The sequence below is a fragment of the Aegilops tauschii genome, chromosome 1 (assembly GCF_002575655.3).
Source record: "Aegilops tauschii subsp. strangulata cultivar AL8/78 chromosome 1, Aet v6.0, whole genome shotgun sequence".
NCBI lineage: Eukaryota > Viridiplantae > Streptophyta > Magnoliopsida > Poales > Poaceae > Aegilops > Aegilops tauschii.
In genome coordinates, this window is record NC_053035.3 from 189403946 (window position 1) to 189431346 (window position 27401).

Below are 27401 nucleotides of genomic sequence, written 5' to 3' on the forward strand. Positions count from 1 at the left end.
ATACATGACGAGAGTTTTTAATGTATGATGGTAATTTTTTGAAATACACAATGAATTGTTTTGCTCCAGTCATCATTCTTTCGGTAAGTCCCTTGTTCTTAATCTGTCTGTCGTCAATCTTATTTTTCCCAATAAGCACCTAGTCATTTTCTTAGCTTTTGCATGTACCTGCAGGTTTTACCTCACTTCTTGAAGGCAAAGTATCCCGCACCCCCACACACACACGCATGCACACAAATTCAGCAAGCACTCCCACAATTTTCTATTTGCATGTCACTTTATGTTTTATTTCCGTGTGGCCATTGCTTTGTGCTCCAACATTCAAAGAGGTAAGCATTGATATTTTTGGTTGGAGAATAACCTAGTGATGAGTCAATCATGTCTTTTCTTAATTGCATGATCTTGTTCTGACTGAAAATGAATAGGTAGCATCGTGTGCACCTTTGATATGAATTCTCTCCTTTTACTGTGTTTATAGTTGCATTTTCCCCTTTTTCTAAATACAATATGTTCTACTAGTGGCCTCTTGATAATTTTACTCGTATGCTTGGACATATATTGTTTGTTTGTTATCGGGTGTCTAGCTTTCTTTACTAGTGAGAATAGGAGGTGCTATCTTCTTACTACTAGATATAATTAGTTCACTTATGAGATAATAATGATTTGTTGAGATAATTTGTTTGGCTAGTATGTTGTTGTCTGTACTATGTATTCATTTTATTTTCTTCTTTTTCCACCAAGGATTCAACCTTTAGCAGTACTAAAATGTAGGGTTTAATTTAAGACTTTAATGCTCAACTGAAATAACATTACTCTATTCGGTGTTTCGCCCTCCCCCTGTTTTCTCCTCATGTAATATAGCCAAGTTAGGTTGTGTGTTATCCTTATGATCTTGGCGTACTATACTTATGCCCAATTGCACATAAGGAACATGGGTCACTTAATTCTCTGTGGTACTATACTGATACCTAACACACTCATCTTTGTTTCCTCGTGCTCCATGTGTATATATCATGCTGATGCTTAGCATCAGTTGTAATCATGCATATGCCATTTTCTTTTTGCTTTTTTAACGTTACCATTCTTTTATCACGAGCAATATAATAGTTTTTCAAATAACAAAAATTAGCTAGAATTTTTCTTTCACCAACAATTTGCAATTTAAGGTCTTTTATGTGATTCTTCTTCTAAATGTCTATGTTTACCTACATTTATCATCATTTTCCTTGTTTTGTTTGCAGAAAGTGTTTGTCTATCTTTTTCTGGGTTCTCACGGACTTTTTCCTCCTGTAAAGTATGCGACATGTAGAAAATACTCGTCACTGTTTAGTTTGTCAAAACATTTGTTGTATGTTTTCGCTCTCTCTTCAATCTCCCACTTCATTATTTATTTGCTTTCTTCATTCCACATATGTAGTTAATTTTCATTTTATTAATATTACATTTTTCATTGAAAAGTTTGCACGGCACTAGTAGGAGACCTTGTTGGGCTAGAGGGGTAGATTGGACTGTCAGTTGTGGTGTTACTAAATGAAAAGACTTCCCGGAACTGATGAGGACATCAATCCCATTGTTACACCCACAACCCCTGCTGCTATACATACTGGACCAATTACTAGAATTCGCGCACGCCAATTGAATGACCAGGTACTTCCGTTTTTTGTAACAATTCTAATGTTCATGAGAATATGATGTTGCCTAAATTGGATACATTTGTGTTGATTACTAATGAAGGGAATAGCATGGACAAGTGGGATGAACACTGGAGCAGGGTCAAGCATGGAGATGAAGGCATGCAAAGGGAACAAGAACGACATTTCTAGTGCAGATTTCAGCACTTTGAAGCCTCCTTGATGACATACAAGGACATGGACGAAATATACAAGATGCCCTTTCATAAATTTCGTCCATAGCTTATTTTAGGTGTTGTGCCACCTTATTTTTTGGGCCAGGCCCGTGTAATTTCAAAATACAACTTCCTAGGCTGTTTTTAGAGTCCCTATGTGTGGCGAAACAGAATTAGGGTTGGTTTCAGACCCCTCCTCCAAGGGGTCATGAAATTCCCCCCTATTCCTCCATATATACGGCCGTTAGGGCATCGTTTAGACTTTGGGGTTTCGTTTAGATTAAAGTTTGCCATAGCTGCAACTTTGCGCACTTCGTCTGTATTCAACGACCAGACAAAGACGTCACAGAACCCCACTTTGATCAATAAAGCTTACCTCTATTTGCATTATTCAGATTGCAATCTCAGTTTCTTGCTTGTTCATTATTTTCCTGCAGGAAACAAACCTTCGTGGTCAGGTTGATCGTGTTGCGGCGTGGTCAATAACCTCTCGGAGTTGGTTTAGCAATTGGTAAGGCGCGACGTCCTCGCACGTTCCTAGTCGGATCATCAAAATCTACTCCACCAGAGCGGTGGCCACCATCTCATCGAAAGATGGGACACATTTGCCTCTATGAGGATCCTTGTGGAGTCACTAACCAAACGTCAGTGTATCGACCTTATTTTTCTAATCCATCTTATAGTTGGGACGATGAACAATTTTTCATGGTATTGGCAGCTTTTGTGTATCACTCTGCTATTGGATGACTGTGTATTTGTATCTTTAAGATTTGGAAGTCCATGTGTTGGTGCACCTAATACCCGGACTGTTAAAGGAGGAAGATGGGAGGATCTTGCTGAAGAAAAACATCAAGAAGGCAGAATCATGAATCTTTACATAATGAACATGCCTCATTCTCTAAATTTGTGCTTTTTGTTGTGTTGCGCATGTCACCTATATGGCTGCATTGCGCAATTTTTATCACTGCTGATGTGTTGGTGTGCACTCCATGCATCATTTCCGGTAGTTGCTCGTGTACATTGAATACCTTTTTCCGATATGGGTGCTTTATTACTTAAAAGGTTTAAGTATTACACCCGGCCTCTGCATAACTAAGATGCACACACCCAAACCAAATGCACTCTCAAAAAGTAAAAGACGAAATATAAGTATTCAGACTGTATGATGTCTACTAAATGGGAGGGCTAGTCCTAAGATCATGCTTCCATCGATGGCGGGTAAAAGTATCCCTCCCCATGTTCTCCAAGCGTGTACACACCTCCATAAATGGGTCCCGATTCTCCACACATTGTAGAGATGACCATAAATGGAGCGTACCGGTCCATTGAATACCATAGCTATTTACACTGGTTCAGAAGCTTTGTTGTCCACTACGTTTGTAATTTATAGAAGTTTGACATGAGGTTGTCTTTTTAGCATAAGAAATTTGAAGTTAGCCCCAAATCTGGTTTTTTTCTCATAACAAACTGAGTTTTTCTTTTTCTTTGTCATTTTTTGCATTGGAGATGGGTGGAGGCTCCGCAAAACCATAAGATAGGAGTACACACGATGGTCGGATTTACTTCCAAGGCTGGCTACAAGAGGTTGTGCCAAAAAGTTATCTTGAGATGCCATAGATGTTTTATTTTTTCCAAGAAGGATGATTACCCGGCCTGTGCATCAAGCGATGCACACAACCATTTATTAGATAGTATCAAGTCTGAAAGTATGAAGAATATGTCACCATGGATGTGCCGCTTGGTTTTTAGTTTTCACTTCAATGACCTGCACAACTACATCAGTATCCATATATATGACCTTCTCCAGTTGGTTGGTATGTGGGACTATTTAGAATCATATATAAGTCTTTTTTGGTTCAAGATATATGTTCCTTCAACAAGTCATTTTATTTTTTCATTCTATGTGAATCGTGTGTTTCTTATGTAATTTACGACCATGATAAGAAATTAGCATTCTAGGCAGCCCTTCTATGTGTGAACAAGCCTAAGTGTCGATATTGCTTCCTTTCCAAGGGTGGCAATAAAGAAGGGGGGCGAAGTCGTCCCCTATGGTATTTTTGTAAAACTCAATGTTGATGCATCCTTTGACCATGATCAAGTTTGGGGTATAGTCGGGGCAGTCCTCAGGGATGATAAAGGTAAATTCATTGCAAGGGCCAATGGGAAGATAGGCTGATGCGTAGATGTGTGACAGCTGAAGCTTTCGCACTTAGTTTGGGTTGTCTCTTACGCTAATGGTGGGGTGTAATCGTCTTGTCATTAACTCAGACAAATAACCTGAAGTTCATTGACACCATGAAGAGCAGAGGATATTCTACAGGCGCGGCGGTGGCGGTTTTTCATGACATTTATCATTTTGCGTGTGATTTTCCTATGTTTAGGTTCAAACATTGTAATGCAGAAGCTAATAAGGTAGCACATGAACTCGTTAGGTTGGCTAGATTTTCGTCAACTTTTGATTGGCTTGAGGAACCTCTGAATTAAATTGTAGCCCTCTCATCGCGCTGGCTCCGACTGAAAAGGGTTCAGGCACCCATTTCTCTGATGTCTGCTCCAATGTACCGACTTGCCCTGGCTCCTGTTCCATATTTGGTATTGTGGATGTTCCCCATCTCCTACCCTGGCCGTTGTGGTGCCCATGAGCAAGAAGAAGAAATGTTTGGTTAAGAAGTTTTCGGCCAAGAGGAGGGCCTCATCTGGCTCCAAGTAGTTGATGGGTACTCTCTGTAGTTGGCTTGATGATAACTTGGGAACGACAATGCGGTCTGCTTCTGCTGGTGCAGCGTCTTTGCTGACGGTGTGTTGGATTCCTCTCTGGTCTCCTTTCTCCACTGGACGGAAGGGCCGCAAGGTCCAGGATAGCGGGGAGCCGGTGGCTATGCGTGCGGCTAGGCTAGCAGCGGCCAAGAATCTTCCTCACCCAGGTACTGCGTCCCCCTCCTTGCACTCTCATGTTCGGTTCGTTCTTCCATCTTTACCTGATAGTCATTTGGTTAGTGTGTTAGCGGATGTTGGGGTTTCTTTTGGTCCTCATGTTGGGTCTCCCTGCACCCTCCTGTCTTTGGTGCGTGCTAATGAAGTTGCCCGAGCTTCTATTTCCAAAGCAAAGGAGGTGGCGGCTGGGAAGCGGCCATCTACCACCTTGTAGGGTGTAGGCCCGTTGGAGGCTAGTAGGGGCCATCCTTCTCCTGCTCCTGCCAAACGGATGCATGTCAAGCGTCCAGAATCCTGTGATGCCCCGAGTAGGTCAAGTCTTTACATTAAGATTCTTTCTTTCAATGAGGTCTCTATTCAACAATATTAGGGGTTTCAACGCTTGGGGCGCCAGGATTATATTTTTAATTTGGTTAGGGTGATAAGGTGGGTTTGGTATGCCTAATCGAAATGTTTAAAGCTTTGTTTTCTAAAAATGAATTATCTTCCATCGTTGGGGCTGACAGATTTTATTGGAAATGGTTTCCTACTTCCGGGCATTCGGGTGGTATCCTGATTGGTGCGAAACATGATGTTTTTTATTTTGTGGCTTTTGATCATGGATATTTTTGGGCTAGCATGGTGCTGATGCACAAGCAGCTGAACTGCTTTGGGAGATGATTGTGGTTTACGGTCTGGCTAATCACTCCACTTCTTCTCTATTTCTTGATGAGCTCTCCACTAAGATTGAGTCATGTTCCCTTCCGCTATTGATTGGAGGCGACTTTAATCTCCTGAGGTCACCTACTGATAAGAGTAACAATAACTTCTCATGGCCAGTTGATTCGTTTAATGAGTTTATCAATGATTGTGGTCTTCGTGAGATCCTACAGATGGGCGCTCGCTTCACTTGATCTAATCATCAGCCCTTACCCATCAGATCGGTCCTAGGTCATGTGTTTGTGTGTCATGGTTGGGATTCCATTTTTCTTCGTGCTTCCTTGGTTGCCAAATCACATGTTGGTTCGGATCATTCCCTGCTTTTTTTAGATGCGGGGATTTCTTCCCCGTCTCTTTCTTCCCTTTTCCAGTTCATGTGTCCAGCCTGCTTGTTAAGGGTTTCCACCTTATGCTTTCCAACAAGATTACTTCCCTGTTGACCGCAACCAGGCGCTCCTTTGTCCCTACAAATGATTGACATTTCTCTTCGTATAACCTTAGGAAGTTTTTGATGGTTTGGGGCCGTAATAGGGCTGCTGAGGCCCAGAGGCAGAAATCTGATTTGTTGGATCCTATTTCGGCTCTGGATTTGGTGGCTGATGGGCCTGTTTTCTCATGGGATGAGTGGCAGCTGAGATATAGCTTGGAAGACTTGCTGATGCAGTTGCATCGCCAAGCGGAGGTCTATTGGTGTCAGAGGGGAACTTCAAATTGGACGCTGAAGAGGGACTCTCTGGCGGCCAATTTTCTTGCTATTGCTAATTGCAAGAGACGTCGATGCTCTATCGATAATTTGGCTATGGATGGTGTTATGATTGCCGACCAACATCCTATTTTAGCACATGTTTACTTTTTTTGCATCTATGCTCGCTGTTAAACCTGTGTTTGGGTTTGTCATTTCCTTTTCTTTCTAGTTGCAATGGTGGAGGGTGTCTAGTGAGGAAAATGAGTCATTTATGTTGCCTCTCTCCGAGGAGGAGATTGAATATGTCATTAAGTCTGCTAATGGTAATTCGGCCTCAGGCCCTCATGGCTTCTCTATCCTTTTCTTTAGAAAAAATTGGCCCGTCTGGCGTCACTTGGTGTGTGTGGTTATACAAGGGGTTTGTTTAGGGATAGTGAACATTTTGCGGTTGAACTATGCTGCCATTTTCCTCATTCCTAAAGTTAAAGGGGCTGGTCTGATCTCTTAATTCTGTGATATTGCTCTGATGACTAATTTTGCTAAGTTCTACGCTAAGGACTTTGCTACTCATCTCTCCCCTATGGCCCACTGGGTGCTTAGTCCTTACCAACCGGCTTTTGTGAAGGGCGGGTTTATTTTAGGTAGGACTCTTAGTTTTCATGAGATTGTCCATGACCTTAGGGTGAGGAATTCTAAGGCGGTCTCTCTTAAGCTTGAATTTGAGAAGGCGTATGACTCAGTTAGTTGGGATTTCGATAGTGCGTATGTGCACTAGATTATGCAGCTTGTTTTTGGGACCTACACTGATGTGTGTGTCAATGGACAGACCAACATTTTTTTTGCCAGTGGTAGGGGCCTACGTCAAGGGGATCCCATCTGTTGTTCAATTTTATTGCCGATGCTCTTTCTTGCACACTCTCCTGGGCTGTTGGGGATGATACGATCGTTATGGTAGAGTAGAATGACTCTTGCATTGCACATTTCAATTTTCTGCTTCTCTGCTTTGAGGCCCTCTTGGTGCTTAAGAACAACTTCTCCAAGAACGAGGTTATCACCACGGGTGTTTCTAAGGAGAAAGCTGTTAGGGTTTCTCATCTGCTGAATTGCTCTTTCGGGTCCTTCCCCTTTAGATATTCGGGCTTGCCCATTTCGCCAGCCAGGTTGTGTGCCAAGGAGTTTGCTCCTCTGGTAACCCAGGTTGGGAACCACTCATGCCTTGGCGGGGCAGGTACAACACCAACGCAGACAAGGTTTGGCCCATTAACGCATGCCTTTCCTCTCTCCCTACGTTCACCATAGGATTTTACCATCTATCTAATGGGACCCATGAGGGTTTCGACAAGCATAGGGGTGCTTTCTATTGGAATAGTGCGGACAATAAGCGCAAATATAGATTGGTGAAATGGAAGCTGTAGACTGAAAAACCTTGGGGGTTGGGCATCTTGAATACATCGCTGATGAACAAATGTCTTATTATTAAGTGGTGGTGGAAGATTATGACCATTGGGGACGGCTATCTCTGGCTCTCTCTTCTAAAAGCCATGTATTTTCCTCATGGCAGCCTGATGTTGCCTTAGCCTCGGGCTACATCCAATTCTGGAAAAAAATTGGTGAAAGTCAAGGACATTTTTAAAGAACATGCCGAGTTTGTGGTGGGTAATGGCCGGTGCACTCGGTTTTGGCTAGGTTGGTGCTGTGGTGAGTCTTTGTTAGTTGTTTCTTTTGTTGTCCTTTGCTCCAACTGCTTGGACCGGGAGATCTCCATCTCAAAGCTCTTAGCCAATAATTAGGACCTGGCTTTCCGATTCTCTCTCTCTTGCAAAATTGGATGACTAGCAGTGTCGCATTGCCTTCATCCCGGTGATCTCGGAGGTAGAGGAGTCTGTTACCTGGCTCCACTCCCCTTTGGCAAATTTACTGTCAAGTCCTTGTATTCCAGGCTGATTTTGGGCACTCCTACCTCTAAGTATAAGCCTATTTGGCAGACTAGGACTCCCCCTAACATGAAAATCTTCATGTGGCAAGCCATTAGGGGACCTCTCCATATGGATGACCAGATCCGTAAACGTAATGGTCCTGGCTCAGACCGATGTGTGCTTTGTTCTACTATGGAAGATTCGAGCCATATCTTCTTTGGTTGTATCTTGGCCAAGGTGGCCTGGTGTGGCATTAGATCTTGGTTGGGGGTGTCCTGGGATCCCTCTTTGTTTGCCGAGTTGCGCCTGCTTTCTGCTAGCCTTGTGGGCATTAACAAACAGTTGTTCTAGTTGGGGTTTGCTGGTTTTTGCTGGTCCCTATGTACGACCAGGAACAGGTTTACCATTGAAGATATGTTTGCTAACAAACTTGCCGATTGCATGTTTAAAATGTGTTTGTCTATGCAGCAGTGGACGTTAATGACTGAAGTCGTGGATCATGATGCCCTAGATGTCCTGATTGCGAAAGTTGGTGCTTTGGTTGTCTCCCTTTCTTCGCAAAATTCTGACAGCCAAGCTTAGTCTTAGTAGATCATCTTCTTTTGGTAGTGGGTTGTTGGCCTGCGTGCCAGTTTCTTCTCGTCTAGTCTGGCATGCGTGTCATCAACTATGCTGGCATGTCTGCCTCGTGTGCTTTCCCAGACTCTCTATTTGGTTGGTGCTTGGTTATGTATTGCTCTGTCGTACTCTCTATGGTGGCTTTATTCATAAAGTTGGGCGTATGCCTTTTCTCTAAAAAAATATATCTATTATTTGTGTTGAATAAAATTTGGGGGTTTAATTAAAAAAAAGCCAAAGTGTCGATCATTTGTTTTTGTGGAAGTGTAAATTTGTTTTTAAATACTTCCTATGTATATAAATTAAGACGTTTTTGCAGCTTAAATTGATGTTGGATATAGAGAGAATCTAAGAAATGACCCCTAATTTTGTCTATGTTCTAAGACATTTTCAGCGTGTTGTGCAATTATGTTTTTTTCTCTCGTGTCAGTAGTGAGGTTATTGTGCAAGGTTGAGACAAACAACATGGACAAAGAATACATGGCAATGTTTTACATTGGTGCCTTGCCTCGCGGGGCCATATACGAAATTCAAATCAGAAAAGACGTACTTCGTAGGAAAACTAGAGACAACAACTAGGACAACAATCACTGGTCGGGTCTAGAAGAAACCGGAAAAAACTATGACCCGACACTCTGATCTTGAGAATGACAGGGAATCAAATCTCAGCAATGGAAGAAGCAATTGAAGTTTTCTATGCTTACCAGTGATGGCCAAGTTGATGACTGTAACGACGGTGGTCAGCACCAATAGGTTCTCCTGGCGCGTGAAAGGCGATGTTGGGAGGCCGCACGTCCGAACCAAGCTGACAAACCACTTGAGTAAGGTGAAGCTGAGGACGCTGACTGCCATGTTCATACCAGGTACCACGCCGGTCGACATGTGGATCTTTAGGATCACGAAGCCAAAGACAATTGAGAGCACCACCGAGACGATCACTGCCCGTGGTGTCACCTGCTCCCATAACCCGGGCAGGGGCTGCTTCTCGAACGCCCGCTCCACGGATGCCGCTAACAACGGGTCGCCGATCGTCGCATCCATTGCGAGTCACCAACTACGTATGGTACCAACTCCAGGTCTCCACCGAGCGAGCGAGCAAGTTCGATGGGATTACTAAAGTTTCCTGGTGGAAGAAGGGGTCCTGTTCTTGGGTAGCTAGTTCTGTAGGATCCATGCGTGCCAAATGGTGAGAGGTGGGGAGGGAGTGTAGCCTGGGTTGAGCAAAAATAGAATGCATGAACACATATATTTTTGTGGAATAGGGACTTCTATTTCTTTTAAAATGTTCAACGGCATTACAAAATCTCACGTAATCTACCTAGCCAATGTTAGCACTACACTGCCTTCTGGAGAGCATGGCCAGCTGCCTAACAAGAGGGCCTGCGTGCCATCGACCAGATACGATCTCGGCGAGTGGTGTGTGTGAGGGTTATATAACTAGCGACATTTCTCTATGTAAGGTAGCAAATTGGTACACGGCTGGGTCATCGGCTTGTAATCTTCACCTTCTTTCTTTCCTCCTCTCCAAGATGAACAGAGCTAGCGAGTTGAATTCGTGATGAGGACATCAATACCATTGTTACACCCACAGCCCCTACTGTAACATATACTGGACCAATTACTCGAGCTCGCGCACGCCAATTAAATTATCAGGTACTTTCGTTTCTTGGTAATGATTCTAATGTTCATGAGAATATGATGCTGCCAAATTGGATACATTTGTTTTGCTTACAAATGAAGGGCCTAGCTTGGAGAAGGATGAACATTGGAGTAAGACCAAGCATGGAGATGACGGCATGCGCAAGGGGAACAAGAACGGAGTTACAAGTGATGAATTGAGGACTTTGAAGCCATCATAATGAGTGCATGAAGCCTTGGACTAAATATACAAGACGCCACTTCATAAATCTCATCCAGAGGCTATTCTAGGTGCTGCTTCACCTTATTATTGGGCAGGCCCATGTAATTTCGAAATACATAAGTATAGGCTGTTTTTAGAGTCCGTATGTGTGGGGAAACCACTACTAGGGAAAGGGCTATAGATGAAATGGCCACTAATGGCGCACCAGACATGTGGTGCGCCACTCCTATATAGCAGTGGCGCACCATGTGCTGGTGCGCCATTAGTGTGAAAGACACTAATGGCGCACCAGACACACGGTGCGCCACTAGTAACAATTTTTTTATTTTTCCAAACATACTAGTAATGGCGCACCAGCCTCATAGTGCGCCACTACTATATATATTTTTTGCAAAACTACTAATGGCGCACCACCAGCAGGTGCGCCATTAGTAACCAGGGTTACTAATGGCGCATTTGTAGGTGGTGCGCCATTAGTAACCTGGGACCAGCTAGATATTTTGGACAGCCACACCTACCCCCTCACTTTCCCCACTTCATTCTCTCCACCTCCTCCTCCAAGCTTGTCTCAGCTGCCTCCTCCTCCTCACCTCATTTGCACCATAAATTCATCCAAATTAAGTGGTTAAATTACCTTTTTTTGATAGGTAAGTAAGGGGGAAGCTATCTTTATGTTGTTCTCCCTCCAACAACGTGCACATGCACTTTTTATGGCCTAGCTAGATCTATGTATGTTTGTGGTGTTGCATATATGTTTGTGTTTGCAGGTACCGGTATTTGAAATGCGATAGTTGCCAACATTTTGCCGGAATGTTGATTCATTTCCGTTTCGGCGAGAATTTTGGCACTATGCATTCTTTTTGGTCCTATTTTTAGGGAAAGTCATGCCAAAAATTTTCTTGGTTCTAAAATATCGTTTTGCTCTACCCCGCAGGCGACCATGGTCCGCACGATGACCGAAGGCATCATGAATAGGTTTTTGAGCTCCGCGAAGGCCGAGATGCTTGAAAAGAACGAGACGGAGATAAGATGTCCGTGTCGAAGATGCAAGCTGAAGAGCCTTATTGCGGACCCGGATTCCGGGCATGTGCGGGACCACCTGCTCTTGCGTGGTTTCATGGAAGGCTATCGGTGGCAAGGTGATGAAGATGACTATGAAGTCGTCCATGGGGGCCGGGCAAGAAATGAGGAAGGGCAGCAAGACAACCACCGCCGCTCGGGCGGGCGAGAAGACGAAGAATCTCCAGGACATGATCATGACGGTGGTGCTATACACAGTCATCATGTAGAAGATGCCGGACATGATGATGAGGAAGATGCGGGAGCAGACGAAGGGCATGATCATGAAGATGAATATGCCGGCAGAGCAGACGACGATGGACCATCGATGGGCTGGGTGCAGGACCCTCATATTCAAGAGCTGCTTCTCAAGCAGACAGATGACGCAAGAGCTGCCGCCCGAGAGAAAGCCAAGCTGGATCAACTGGAGATAGACGTGGTTACTCCATTGTATGAAGGATGCAGGCCCGAGGATACCCGCCTGAAAGTAACGCTCATGGCTCTAGAGATGAAGGTAAAACACAAAATGACCGACGCATGCTTCGACGAGAACATGTCATTCTGGCACGAACGTCTTCCCAAGGGGAACAAGTGCCCGACCAGTTTCGAGGAGGCAAAGAAAATCGTGTCTCCTCTGGATATACCGCACGTGAAATACCATGTGTGCATGAACAATTGCATCATTTATCGGGACGAGCACGCGGAGTCTACCATATGTCCAGTGTGCGGCGTCACTCGATACAAGAAGAGGAAGAAAGCTCCTCGAAAAGTGGTGTGGTACTTTCCGATCACTCCTCGTCTGCAGCGGTATTTCGTGGACCCTAAGGTAGCAAAGCTCCTGCGTTGGCACGCGGATAGGGAGGAGAAGAAGCGAGAAGATGACGCAAATGATCCGGAGATAAATAAAAAAGACAAGATGCTGAGTCACCCTAAGGATGGGAGCTAGTGGCAAGCGTTGAACTTCAAACACCCAGAATTTGGGAAGGATCCAAGGAACATCGTGCTAGGCACGAGCACCGATGGAGTCAATCCGTTTGGCAGCCAGAGAAGCACACATAGCACCTGGCCTGTGTTTGTGTGGATGTACAACCTTCCCCCTGGTTGTGCATGAAGAGGAAGTAGATTCACATGAGTATGCTAATTGAAGGGCCAAAACAACCAGGGAACGACATCAATCTGTATCTGGGGCTGCTGAAAGAGGAGCTAGACATGTTGTGGAAAACGCCAGCCAATATGTGGGACGCCGCAGAGAAAGAATATTTCCCTATGAGAGCCGCACTGTTCACGACGGTGCACGACTATCTCGGTTACGGATATCTCGCGGGGCAAGTGGTCCACGGATTTTCTGGATGCGTCAGGTGCATGGATGACACAACGTATTGCCAGCTAGATAGAGATCCCGGGTCTTCGAAAACCGTGTTCATGGGACATCAAAGGTGGCTTCGCGACGATGACCCGTGGAGGAAACGCAAGGATCTGTTCGATGGTGAAACCGAACCCCGAAGACGCCCGCGTACGAGGAGCGGCGAGGAAATAGACGAGCTGTTGAAAAATTGGAAAGATTGCCCACTGCCGGGAAAGAAGCAAAAGGCGCCAGAGCCAGGAAAGAAGCGAAAGGCGCCAGAGCCGCTGCTGAAGGTATGGAAAACGAGGTCTGTTTTCTGGGACTTGCCGTACTGGAAGATCCACTGTGTGCCTCACAGCCTTGATGTCATGCATATCACGAAGAACGTGTGCGAGAGTCTGCTTGGTACCCTGCTCAACATGCCAGAGAGGACCAAAGATGGGCCGAAAGCAAGGGCAGACTTGAAATCAATGGGCATCAGGGAGGAGCTTCACGCTAATGATGATGATGATGAAGCGAAGCAGGACACGGAAAGTCGTCGCAAGAAGGCCAAGAAGACCGGAAATGACTTCCCTCCCGCGTGCTTCACTCTAAGTCAGGAGGAGATCGATCAGTTTTTCACCTGCCTCGTAGGAGTAAAACTTCCTTACGGTTACGCGGGGAATATAAGCAGATACCTAGACTCAGCGAAGCAGAAGTTCAGCGGGATGAAGTCTCACGACTGTCATGTGCTGATGACATAGATACTTCCAGTTGCAATCTGTGGGATGATGGACGCGCACGTCCGTGAAACGCTATTTTTTTGACTGGGCCGTTAAACGCTATTTGGCCTATGCAACTTTTTCGACGTCATCTCTCGGAAGTCGGTTGGCGTGAGGCAACTCAGAAGGCTATAGGAAGAGATCGTGGTGATACTATGCGAGCTTGAGATGTACTTCCCGCCCACATTCTTCGACGTTATGGTGCATATGCTGGTCCATATCGTGGTGGATATCATCCAACTCGGGCTGACGTTCCTGCACAGCATGATGCCATTCGAAAGGATGAATGGTGTCATCAAAGGATACGTTCGCAACATGTCACGTCCAGAGGGAAGCATAGCCAGGGGCTTTCTGACCGAAGAGTGCATCTCCTACTTTACGAATTATCTAGGCATCGAGAACCCCGTTGGTCTGCCCATCAACAGGCACCTCGGCAGGCTCGCTGGATGGGGTCACCGTGAGGGTCGCCGCGAAATGCATGTCGACTTCGAGGGTCGACTCGCCGACTTTGAAAGAGCAAACCTAGTCACGCTACAACACATAGACGTGGTCGATCCTTGGGTGGTAGAGCACAAAACCTTTATTGAGAAGACGTACAATGACCGAGGCCAACAGAGGACGGACGGAGATATAATCAAAGAGCACAACTCATGTTTCATGCGTTGGTTCAAGCAGAAGCTTCTGTCGTACCCTTTACATGAGGATTCTTCCGCGGAAGAACAACTCATATTCGCCTTGTCACAGGGCGCCGAGCACAACCTGATGACGTATGAGGCGTACGATATCAATGGCTACACATTCTACACCGAGGACAAGGGCATGAAGAGCGATGGTTATCAGAACTCCGGGGTAACGATGGAATCCTACACCGGTAACGACAAGGACAGATACTACGGAAGGATCGAGGAGATCTGGGAGCTGAGCTATGCTGGAGAGAAGGTCCCGATGTTCCGTGTCAGATGGGCCAAGAGCGTCATAAAAGAAGACCGGTATTTCACCACCATGGTTATACCCGAAGCCAAATCCAAGACCGCAGGCGCGAACGTCACCGCGAAGAATGAGCCATGGGTACTCGCTTCCCAAGTGGACCAATGCTTCTTCATTACAGACCCGTCAAAGCCCAGTCGTGTTGTCGTGAGGAGAGGCAAAAGGAAGATCATCGGAATGGATGGAGTCGCCAATGAGCAAGACTTCGACAAGTATCAGCATACACCACAAGAAGAAGCAGGACCACCCTACCTAAAGGATGTCCGTTCAAGAGAAGAACTCCATTTACGAAAAATAAGGGCAAGAAGATTGTGAACAGATAGCTAGCTAAGATCGATTGTATTTAAATTGTAGCCTTCATTTCTCGATTGTATTTCATGGGCACTTTTTGAACTCATGAATATTTTAAAATTTCATGGACACCCGATCTCGATCCCCTTCCATCTCGATCGCTATCCCACCTCGCCAGATCCAATCCCCCTCGCCGCCGAGCACCCCCGCACCCTCTACCCCGCTCCACCGGCCGCCACCGCCGACCCCCGCACCCTCCCCCGCTCCACCGCCGCCGACGACCCACCGCACCCTCCCCGCTCCACCGTCACAAATGAATGCAACTAAAATTGCAAAAAAAAACAAATTTGATTATATTTTCAAATAACAAATTTGATGATATTTTCAAATAATAAATTTGATGATATTTTTTCGTATTCATAAATATTTTCAAATAACAAATTTGATGATATTTTTTAAAAAATTATTACTGTTTCATATTCATATTCATTTTCTAAAAAATTATTAGATGCAACAAAAAATAATAATAATAAAAATTACTTATGGCGCACCTCTGGCTGGTGCGCCATTGCTATATAAAAAAAGATTACTAATGGCGCACCTCTGGCTGGTGCGCCATTGCTATATGAAAAAAATTACTAATGGCGCACCGATCGTGGGTGCGCCATTGCTATCTAAAAAAACATTCTAATGGCGCACCGCTTCGGGGTGCGCCATTAGTAAGTTTCCCCCCTAGCTAATTCCTCCCTCTGCCTCGCCAGATCCCCTCCGTCCCTCTCCCTCACCAGTCCACCCGCGCGCTCACCTGAACCACGACGCCGCCGCCCCGACCCCCGCCGGACTCCACCCCCGCCGCCCCGCGCCCCCCACCACTGCAGCTCCCCCGCGCCGCCGCCCCCGCGCCGACCAGCGAAGCACGTGGCCGCCGGCCTCCCCACGACCAACCGAGGCGCCCAGAAGGACCATCGCCGTCTTCCTCTTCGACTACGAGGACCCGGACGAGCTCGGACGCCCTCGAGCCATCCCTTCGACGCCGCCGCCGCCGACCCCGACCCCAACCCCGACCCCTCCGGCGACCGGCCGCGCCCGCCCAGGTACCTCTCCTCCTTCCTCCTTCCTCCTTCTTGTCCAGCGCCCGCCGCCCCGACAGCATCTCCAGCAGCACCACCCCGCAGGCCATTGACCTGTTGCCCTGTTCCGTGTCTCTTGTGTGCTGCATTGTTGCCCCAGGATAGTGTATCTCTCTAGGAGCGTGTATCTCTCTAGGATAGCTCTTTCTAATTGTGAAGATCAAAACTACCAATTCATATAACAAATGTATTGTACTACAATTTACCAGTTGTAGACACACTGTTCTGAGCTCTGACCATTAGTTCGAGACATGGATGGATCATTCTGTATGTGTGCATAGGTGAAAAGAGAAGGAAAAAGAATTAAAAAGTTTAACATTTGGGCAATTAGAATCTGGCCAGATAGTAAGGGACAGAAAGTTGTGCAATCTGAAATCCTGTCTGAGTGGCACATATAGAAAGCCTAGATTTATTTTTCTCTGCCAAGAATATGCATGTCAAGGAGACTGATGGATTCAAGCATCTCACAGCAAGCTGCCCATGGATTATGATGGACATTTTAGAGAGGGTCGCGCCACCGTCAGGAGTATGAGCAAAACCTATATTGATTTTCTTTTATCATGTGTCTGGTTTGTCTGTCAGGCAGGGCATGGTTGCATCCTCCGCCTTGAAGCAGTAGCAATCTTGTAGGCTTTGCGTTTGTCTACTTTGGATATTGCTTTTGGTGGTCCTGCGATAAAACTTGTAATAGACCTGCTCCTAGTCTTCATGTGTGCGGTTGGATGTTGCGGTGACAATTCCCCCCTTGTTGGGTTTTGCGCTTGCGGCTTGCGGGATTTGCTTTGCCTAGTGCGGTTCCTAAGTAGCTTTTGGTTTTATCTTTGTAAGATAACTGGTTCTTGTAGTTTGCTGTTGGTTTCTCTTAATGGAAATCGGAGGGGTAAACCCTTCCTTGATAAAAATTAAAGTGTCTGGTTTGTCGATTGCAGAACTGAACTTCTCTTTGAGAATGTGTACTCTGTGCTCTTGACATTTGTGCTTAAAGTTCTGAGAAAATCCACATGGTCTTTCATTTCTGTTGCATTGTTTTGTTTCTCCCTTAGTTTTGGTAGTGAAATTTCCTGTAGAACCAAACGGCGGATGGTTTACACGCTCTGACAACTGCCAAGAATGCAGGACTATTTTACTCTGCCTAAGAATATGCATGTCTTGTTTTCTGGTTATGGATATTGTATAGTACTACATATCTAGTTTTTTTGTAATATAATGCTTACCAAAGGTTTCAATATTTTGCTGTTACCATTGTTCTTTGAGCATAATTCTTTTTCATTTCCTACTATCCTTATTCTAATTCTCTTAAATTGTTATGTTGTGTGTAATAGAATTAGATCTTGGATCTGCTAGTGGACTTTGCTGTTTACCTGGCACCATTCAGTCAAGTAGCCATTCATGTGAACTTTTATTTTGTCCATATGAAAGCAGAGGACCATATGGTCTGTGGCCTTTTCATCCATCATTTACATTGTGAATCCAACACCAGTGGTGCTGCTTTGTTTCTGTGATCACATTGTGGTGCCTGGCACATTTGCCCCATCACTTCGTTACCCCTTTCTCCTGAAATGTTGATTAATTTCCGTTTCGGTTGAGATTGGGGCCCTCCTAGGTCAAGAAAATTAGCAAAGGTCATGCCCAATTTTCTTGACCTAGAAGGTGCCCGATTCTCAACCGAAACAAAAATTAATCAGCATGTATCTTGACATCAACCAATAGTAGTGATCTAGTGCTTTAGTGGTTGGATTAGTTTAGTATTTTTTCACACACTCAGACACCCTTGCTTGCCATGTGTGTGAGAGAGATAGTGAGAGGAGACAAGAAGAAGGGGGTTAGGAAGATGCTGCCTGCTCATCAAAGCTAACCATCTCCCCCTTTTCACCCCTTTTCCTTTGTCTTTTGTGGGTTGCAAGGAAGCTACTGGTTCCATCCCACAACACCTAGCAACAACACACTAACATGTTCCATCCCAAAACACCTAGGCAATATCACAAACATCTCTCAATTGTTCCATGACAATAACCAACTTTTTGGCGACATTCCTCGAGAATTAGGTTATTTGGTCAACTTAGAGATCTTGTTCCTTGACAATAACCAACTTTTTGACCAAACTTTTTTCCTATTTAGAGCGAAACATGGCCCACAACAATGAGGCCGGCGGTTCGGGCGGCAAGCAATTCTGGGAGCTGTCCCAGGAGCTGGAGGAAGAACCTCACCGCTATGAGGACGACGCCGCGGAAGACACCGATCCTGACTACACAACCCCTAGTGGCGTCGGGGATGACACCACTGATGGTGCCGCCAAGGATGCCACCACTGATGATGGCGGCGCACGCACAGATGGCAGCCAACCGAAGAGGCAACGGAAGGACCGGCGCCCGAGCGTGCTCGGCACCGTCAAGGAGGAATTTACTTAAGTGAACTCCGACGGGCATCCAACGGCGCCCAAACAAGTAGTCAAGGGGTACTCGGTTCAGCTCGGGTGCATTCTCCGGAGCACCGTCTCGATCAACACCGAGAACCTAAGGCATAAGGACCGAGGGAATTTGCGCAGCCTCCTCTTCACGAAGCTGCACGAACGATACAAGTTCCCTGCTGAGTTTGCAAACACATGCCTCTCAGGGAATAAAGTGAACAGTGCCGCCCTCACGAGGATGAGCACGGCCCTGTCTACATGGAGAAGCACGGTGAAGGCAATGATTGAAAAAGGTGATAGTTATGAGAAGATCAAGGCGAAATATCCTTTGATGAGCAAAGATGACTACAAGGAGTTCAAGATCAAGTGCGAGAGCAGCGCAACCTCCGAATCAAGTCAGTGGGGGAAAGAAATGCGGCAGTTGAACTTAGGGATCCACCAACTCGGTCCCGGCGGTTACAGAGTGGCGGAGCCTATATGGGACAAGGAGGACGCGGAGCGTGCCGAGCAAGGCCTACCGCCCCGCTTCGAGAAATTCCATGACAAGCAGACCAGGAACTTTGTCAGGGCCCGGTACAAGGAGGACCCGGTAACAAAGGAGCTTACCACAGATCCGAAGACCAGGGCGCTTGAGCTTGTTCTGGTAAGGAATACACCCCCGCGTAATTAGCTCCATATGGTTGCATTCTAATTAATGAAGCCAAATTTCTAAATGGTTCACATTCCTTCCGCAGGAGGCTGAAAGCAGTAGCGCGGGGTCATCTCAGAGCTCCCCTTTTGACACCCCTTTAAATAGGGCGTTGAACGTAATGAAAAACAAGGATAAACTCAGTAAGCCATCGTCAGCTGGTCGTGTGGCCTGCAAAGGCTTGTCCACAAAATGGTCGTCATACTATACCGCTGGTGGGCGAAAGGAGAAAAAGACCAGCTCGGAAAGCCAGTCGCGCGAGGTTCAAGAACTCAAGGCACAAGTGGCGCGGATTCCGGAGATTGTCCAAGAGCAAGTGCAACAACAACTGGGAACAACGCTCACCGCCATTGTGCCTACCTTGATTCAGGGGCTGACGACGTGGATTGCGGGCGGCCAGCAGGGGCCTCCCCCGATTCCCAGCTTCACGGCCAGCAACTCACACAACACGCAGACGGCGCCATTGGTGTCTCCGGCGGAGGCGGTATTCATGTCTCCGGCGCCGGCACGGGCATTGGAGCTTAATGCACCCGGGTGTACGCCGGCCGGCACCTCGCCAGCAAGCGGCCCCTCCGTCAGTAGCACGCCCGCCGTTCGCGGTGCCTCGACATTAGCTCGACGGCATCACGGTAACTAAGCCTCTCGGCCGATGACTTCATCTCCTTGCCTTTGACTGGGCATCCCTGACGCCCTACATGTTTTCGCAGGGCGCCGCCGACGTTCCTTGCACTCTCCTGCACTTCGTGGGCGGCGAGTTGGTCGATGTCGCCAAGGGCAGAATCGTTCAACTGAGCAACCGCGTGTTCCACGGTAATCCGATGCCACCCACCTTGTATAGAGTTGAACTGGTTCGGGTGCTGCCAGGCTGCGACGAGTTGTTACCTCCGATTCGACCCGATGGGGCCGACGAAGATGATGTGATGACCCTCAGCGCCTGCGTAAGTTGGCCCCTGCTTTGGCCAAAGAGCCAGATTCGTTTGGGGGCGGGGGACACCACCCCATAGACAAGACCGCCAGTCGTGCCAGCGCCAAGCCATGGCAAGAACGCCGCAACGCTACCGGACATGCCGGACATCCCTATGGCACAGGATCTGGACATGCATATGGCACAGGATCCGGACGACGACGACAGCGACGACGGTACATTTTCCAACGTCGATAAGTACTTTGCCGAACATGGGTACGGGGACGAGTTCTGCGGGCCTCCTTCTCAAGAACCCAACCCTGAAAAAGACGACCGCGATCTAGCTGGTACGGCGGAGAAACCCAATTGCAGCAGGCGTCGTCTGGCGTTCAGTTCTCAGGAGACGCCTCCAGCTGCCGCCTTCACCGAGCCTCAGATAGCTGAGGTGCGAAATATTATCAGCCCCAACACGCTCAAGAAGGCAGTCTGTGAGCAGAACTCGATCCCATTACAGCAGATTAGGAAGAAGGGACGGAAACGAAAGACTAACAAGGGCGCCTGTGCGAGCCAGCCGGCACCGAGTACGATCCGTGCTCAGGACGGGCCACCTTCACCTAAGAATATCTCGAGGAGGGTGCATGTGGCGGGTAGGGCGATGCTACCGACAAATATGCTCAATGCTGCAACTGGTGCTATGTGGAGTCTGCGTGACAGTGTTCTTTCTTTGGAGAAGCGGCGTCTCAGAGAGAATGATGTGGCATACCCGGTTTTCGTGGCCAAGGTGCCAAAGGGCAAGGGCTTTGTGGATAGCGCCATCGGGGGTACGATCGTCCTGCGGTTTGATGACATCTTTGCTTTGTTTAACCTTCATCCGCTGCACTACACCTTCGTTCGGTTGTTTTCGCTGAGTATGGAGATGCGGATCATTAGAGACAAGACCCCGGACATTGTGATAGTCGACCCCTTCTACATGCGTGCCAAGATCTTGGGCAGTGCTAGGGACCGGCAAGTCGCGAGTTCACACCTCGAAGGCGTCATTCTGGCAAACCCAGAAAAGGATAACTTCCTCGTGCCTTACTTTCCTGAGTAAGTGATCCCCTAACCGCCCCGTAACATATGATTTCTTAGATTTCGATCGTTCTTTTTTTAATAACATTCTGTGTTCTGTGCAGTGACACACATTGCACACTCATCCTCTTAAGCCCGAAATATTCCATGGCCACGTATTTCGACCCGGACCGTGACTCCAAGATAGACTACACAAATATCAAGAAATTTCTTGATGATGCTCTCCCCGGCTACGCCGCATCTGGAGGCACATTTAAGAGGCCAGCTCATAGGTACGGCAGGCACGTGTTCACCCACAATACGACGTTCCCCTGCGTCAAGCAGCCGCCTGGCGGTCAGAAGGATGCCTACTACGCCCTCCATCACATGCGGGTGATCGTACGGGACCATAATCACCTTCTACTACCAAATAATCTCAAAGATTGGGCCACAAGCTTGGCGGCAATCCAGGACGTGGACATCCGACAAGAATTCTTTCGCATCCAGTCGGAGTTTGCAGAAATCATCCATCAAGATGTCCTTCGTACCTCGGGGCAGTTCTACCTCAAATATCAACCGTCCAACAGTGAGATAGACACAACGCTACAAATGCAGGCTGACAACGCCCGCGACTTCATGACCATCACGACAGACGGCGGCTTCATCCACGCTCCGATCCCATGAGTCGAGTCGAAAGTAGTGATGCTATGTGTAGTTCGGAAACATCGATTAGCTCATGTTGTAATCAAACTTTAATGAACTTGTATGTCTCTTTGGTTTGGACAGTCGTTCAACTTAGATGTAATCGATGCTATTTATTAGTAGGACCATGAATCGTGCTATTAATGTCTTGCTTTTCACTTCCGATCCTTTTGTTGCATAGTTATATATTGCTTATGTATTGTCTGTTGTTTGGCTAGTGCATAGAGATGCCGTCGTATGTCTTGTAGAAGGGTAAGGTTCCCGAAGTCTACGACGACTGGGAGGAGTGTCGGAGACAGGTTCACCGTTTCAGCGGTAACAGTTACAAAGGGTACACCACTAGGGCGGAGGCGGAATCTAGATATGCGCGCTATCTAGCGGGAGAGAGGAGGGAGCGTTGGAGGAACCGGATGAAGACCAGTTTCATCGCGATGATGGTCATCGTGATGACCGCAGCTCTCTTCTATGTGATGGTAGTTTAGATGATCGATATCGACTTGTAATGTGAAGACAAACTCGCTACTCCCGGTCTCGAGACTTGTAATGTTCTATCTTTGTTCGGTCTTTTGAATTCGGAGACTAATATGATGAATTGTATTCGGAGACTAATCTTCTATTGTATTCGATGAATCTGCTGTTGCTGTGTGGTGCTGTCTATATTCTGTCCAATAATATATTTTGTAATCTGTGCAAATATCAGAAAAGAAAAACATCCCTAATATACATACTAATGGCGCATCACCCCAACGTGCGCCATTAGTATGCCAAAGGATACTAATGGCGCATCACCCCGCAGTGCGCCATTAGTATGGCAAAGCACATGTGTAAATATCGCCCCCTGGGAGGCACACTAATGGTGCATGTTGGTCTATACTAATGGCGCACGGCGTGATGCGCCATTAGTATACCAGATACTAATGGCGCACTAGTGGTGCGCCATTAGTATTTAATACTAGTGGCGTGGTACTAGTGGCGCACCAGTAGTGCGCCATTAGTAGGCAAAACTGGTGCGCCACTAGTAGGCCTTTTCCTAGTAGTGAACAAGAGATAGGGTTGGTTTCGGACCCCTCCCCCAAGGGCCACGAAATCCCCCCCCCCTCTTCCTCCATATATACAGCCCTTAGGGCACCATTTAGACTTTGGGTTTTGTTTAGATTAAAGTTCGCCATAGCTGCAACTTCGCGTACTATGTTTTTGTTCAACGACCAGACAAAGGCGTCACAGAACCCCACCTTGATCAATAAAGCTTTCCTCTTATATTCGCAATATCCAGATTGCAATCTTAGTTTCTTGCTTGTTCTTTGTTTGCCTGCAGGAAATAGACCTTTGTGGTCAGGTTGATCGTGCTCCGGCGTGGTCAATAACCTCTCGGAGTTGTTTTAGCGATTGCTAAGGCGCGATGTCCTCGCACGTTCATAGTCGGATCGTCAAAGTCGACTTCCTCCAAAACGATAGCCACCATCTCATTGCTTCTATCAATTCGAGATGCCACCATACCTGAATTCTTGATCCCTAGCTCGAACTAACCAATTTGTACTCAGAGCCAGAGAATTTCCCCCCACCCACGATAGATCATCCCCACGACACACGGTTGGCAACCGCGGTGGCGCGCCGGTGATAGGAAATCATGGAGAATATCAATCTAGAGGGTCGTATGATCTACAAGATGCTCCAGCAAGCAGGTGAGGCAGCCCATCTCCGGCACCAGAAGGAGCTTGATGTGCTCATCATGACGGCGGTGGGGAGCATGGTCGATACGGCGGTCTCGCAAGCATTCGGGTATGCCGTCGACAAGGCGGCCAGTGCGGCGATCGATATGGTAGTCAACAATCTGCAAGTGTACATTGATAGCGGTGAGGCAGGTCTCCTCAAGAAGATCTAAGAACTTTGGGCATACAAGTCACTCCTCCCTAACAATGGTGATGTGGAGCAGGGCACCAGAGCACCGCGGGGCGATCTAGAGCTTGGGAGTGAAGGCCTTCGCTCGTCCATGGCGAACATGGGAACAGGGTGCAACAACTCTGGCCTTACATCCCTCCGCCCGTCCGAGGTAATACTGATGTGCCCCGGCCAAATTCATCCTTCTCTAGTCTGCTGCATGTAGAGAAGTGCAGTGCCTCATATTCTTCAGTTAGCCATGGCAAGCCACCGTAAGTGGATTTCCCTCGTTTTGATGGTGAGAACCGAAAGTTGTGGCAAACAAGATGTGTGGATTACTTTGAAATGTTTGACACCGACCCCGATTTATGGGGCGCGATTGCGGGTATGCAATTTGAGGGACCAGCGGCTTGTTGGCTCTCACCAGTTCAACATCAATTTGTTCATGTCTCTTGGGATTATTTTTGTGTTGCAGTGTTTCATCATTTTGGCAGCAATCAACACGAGTCACTAGTTCGTCGTATGTATCGATTGAAGCAGACGGGTTCTATAGAGGAGTATGTGAGTCATTTTGCTGCATTGATGAATCAACTGACAACTTATGAGTCGGATCCTGATAAGTTACATTATACCACCAGATTTGTGGATAGTTTGAAACCTTGTGTTTGGATGATTGTTTTGGTTCAGCGACATGCTGATCTGGACACGGCCTATCCCATTGCCACTGTTCAGGAAGAAACGGGAGAAATGGACTAGGAGTTCGGCAATACAACTCATAAGTTTGGTGTTGATTCCAGTTATTGTCACAGAAAAACATACAACAGCAGCAGATCCCCTGATGATCTCAAGACACCAGAAGGGGCCAAAGGCAACACTGCACCTGAGCATACGTTGGTGAGACTAAAAGCATATCGACGAGCCAAGGGGCTCTGTTTTATGTGTGGTGAGCATTGGAGCAGAGACCATAAGTGCAACACTACTATCCAATTGCATGTAGTGCAAAGAGATGTTTGAATTTTGTGCCTTGGACTAGCTTGACTCTAAAGATAGTGATGTGGAGTTGATGCTATTGTCAGAAGATACTCAATCTCCCACCACAGGCTCCGATTTCATTTGTTTGGGCAGTTAGATAGGGGAACACTCTGTAGTACTACTGCTTGACTCCGGCAGTTCCTATTCCTTTGTCAGTGAATGATTAGCTTCTCACTTATCAGGGGTTTAGTCCTTACAGAAACAACCGCGGGTCAAAGTTGCTAGTGGAGGCCATCTTCTCTGTACTCAAGTGATTCCTTCTTGCAAAAGGCGACCTTGTGACTGAGAGTTTCAGAGTGATTTTAAGGTAATTCCTCTGCAACATTATGATGAGATAATTGGAATGGACTGGTTGTCAACATAAGGGACTATGCAAGTGAATTGGCACGAGAAATAGTCAGCATATGATTACCATGGCTTTCCTGTCTTTTTGCAAGATCCTCTAGAAACATTAAGTTGCACTATGGTGGAATTACGTTTACTGCATGAACATTCAGATACCAAGTCCACTGTGCCTCTTCCGGCACCTATGCAAAAGCTATTGGAACAGTTTTCTTCACCGTTTGAACCACCTACCGGCCTTCCTCCTCAAGAGGCTTGTGACCACCATATACCTCTCATGGAAGGAGCTTGACCCATTAATGTTTGGTCGTACCGCCATTCTCTGGAGTTAAAAACAGAGATTGAGAAGCAGATAGCTGGAATGTTGAAAGCTAGAATTATTGAGTGATGAGGACATGGCTACCACAGTTACACCCACAACCCCGGGTACTATACCTATTGGACCAATTACTAGAGCTCGCGCACACCAGTTAAATTATCAGGTACTTTCGTTTCTTGGTAATGTCTCTAATGTTCATGAGAATGTGATGTTGCCTAACTTGGATACATTTGTGTTGATTAGAGTTGAAGGGCCTAGCATGGACCAGAAGGATGAACATTGGAGCATGACGAAGCATGGAGATGAAGGCACGCACGAAGGGAACAAGAATGGAGTCGCCAGTGAAGATTTCCGCACTTTGAAGCGCCCATGATGACATACAAGAAGATGGACGAAATATCAAGATGCCCGTTCATAAAATTCGTCCATAGCTTATTATAGGTGTTGCTCCACCTTATTTTTTGGCCAGGCCCATGTATTTTCGAAATACTACTTCATAGGCTATTTTTAGAGTCTATATTGTAGGGGAAACGACTCAGGAGGTGTTTTAGTCCCACCTTGCCAAGGGTGGATGAAATCACCTCTCTGTTCCCCTATAAATATAGCCCTTAAGGCATCATTTAGGCTTGGGTTTTATTTAGTTAAAAGTTAGTCATTGCTACCACTTCGTGTACTTCGTTTGTGTCCAACGACCAGAACAAGACCGCTTACGAAAACCTATTTTTATCAATACTTCATCCATATTCGCAATATTCAGATTGCTTAATCATATCCTTGCTTTTTCTTCGATTGCTTGAAGGAATAGACCTTTGTGGTCAGGTTGATCATGCTCCGGTGTGGTCAGTAACCTCTCGGAGTTGGTTTAGCGATTGCTAAGGTGCAACGTCGTTGCACGTGTGTAGTCGGATCGTCAAAGTCGTCTCCACCAAATCGATAGTTTTCATCTCATCGAAAGATCGGCCCCCTCGCCTCTATCAAGTGATATCAGTTTTCAGGTTGCTCGGCGAGATTTCCAGTTTTTCAGAGTTTGCATCTATTACTCATACCTAGAGTCCAAGAAAAAGCCACAAAAAAATTGTAGATTAGTTCATCCATGTCTGTAACGCCCGGATAATTATGCTACAGTAAACCACTATTAATGGTGTCGTGTCATCGATTTTACTGTTGTTAAGTTCACATCGATTCAAAGTCGGATCCAATTTCAACATTTAATATAAGTAAAAAATAGGGGAGAGGCCCCCGCCTCTCACTGGAACTTGGCCCAGCTGGCCGGCCCACCAGGCCCACCCGGCGCCCAGTATAACCCCTCCCCCCGAACCGGAAACCCTAACCCGGTCGCCCCGTTCCCCACTCCCCGCACTCGCTTCCCCCACGCCTCTCTCCCTTTTCCCCCGTCTGGATCGGGGCAGAGGACCCCGACCCCTTCACCACGATGCCGTCGCCCTTCCCCCGGCGCCACCACGCCGACGCCGCCCGGCGCTGCCCCGTCGTCGTCCTCCTCGCGGCCCCATCCTCCTCCCCGTTCCTGGATCCGAAGGGCCTCCACGCCCCGACCTCGCCGACGGACGCTGCTCGCCGGAGCCGCTCCGCGTTGCCTTGCCTCCTCATCTCTCCCTCGTCGGCTCCGTCAAGCCTCGCCGGCCCCCTGTTCATCTACAATGGGGGCGAGAACCCCTCCTGTCTCTCCCTTACCCCCGTCACCGCCGTGCACGCCCCGCAGTCCCGGCTGCTCGTCGTGGTCATCCCGCGCCTTCTTCCTTGCGCGCTCTGTCGTGCTCGCGGCGCGCACTAGGCGCCCTTCCCCGCACCCGTGGTCGTCCCGCGCACGCTCTGCCTGCTGCCGCCTAGCGCTGCTGCGGCTCGCGCGCCGCTCGCCCATGCCTCCGCGGCACTCGCCGCGCCGCCCTACTCCGGCCAGCCGCCGTGGCCGGCGCCCCCTGGTGGCCTCGT

The 27401-nt window shown here is 47.2% G+C and overlaps 1 protein-coding gene across 1 annotated transcript in view; it reads right to left on the reverse strand.

Annotated features, from left to right (window-relative positions):
* LOC109781349 (probable metal-nicotianamine transporter YSL3) overlaps positions 1–9739 on the reverse strand; it is a 101733-nt gene extending 91994 nt beyond the window's left edge. The window contains exon 1 of the mRNA XM_073505654.1: positions 9403–9739. Within this exon, the coding sequence (XP_073361755.1) occupies positions 9403–9739 (337 nt within the window). The remainder of the gene's footprint in view (positions 1–9402) is intronic.
* Between the last annotated feature and the right edge of the window lie 17662 nt (positions 9740–27401).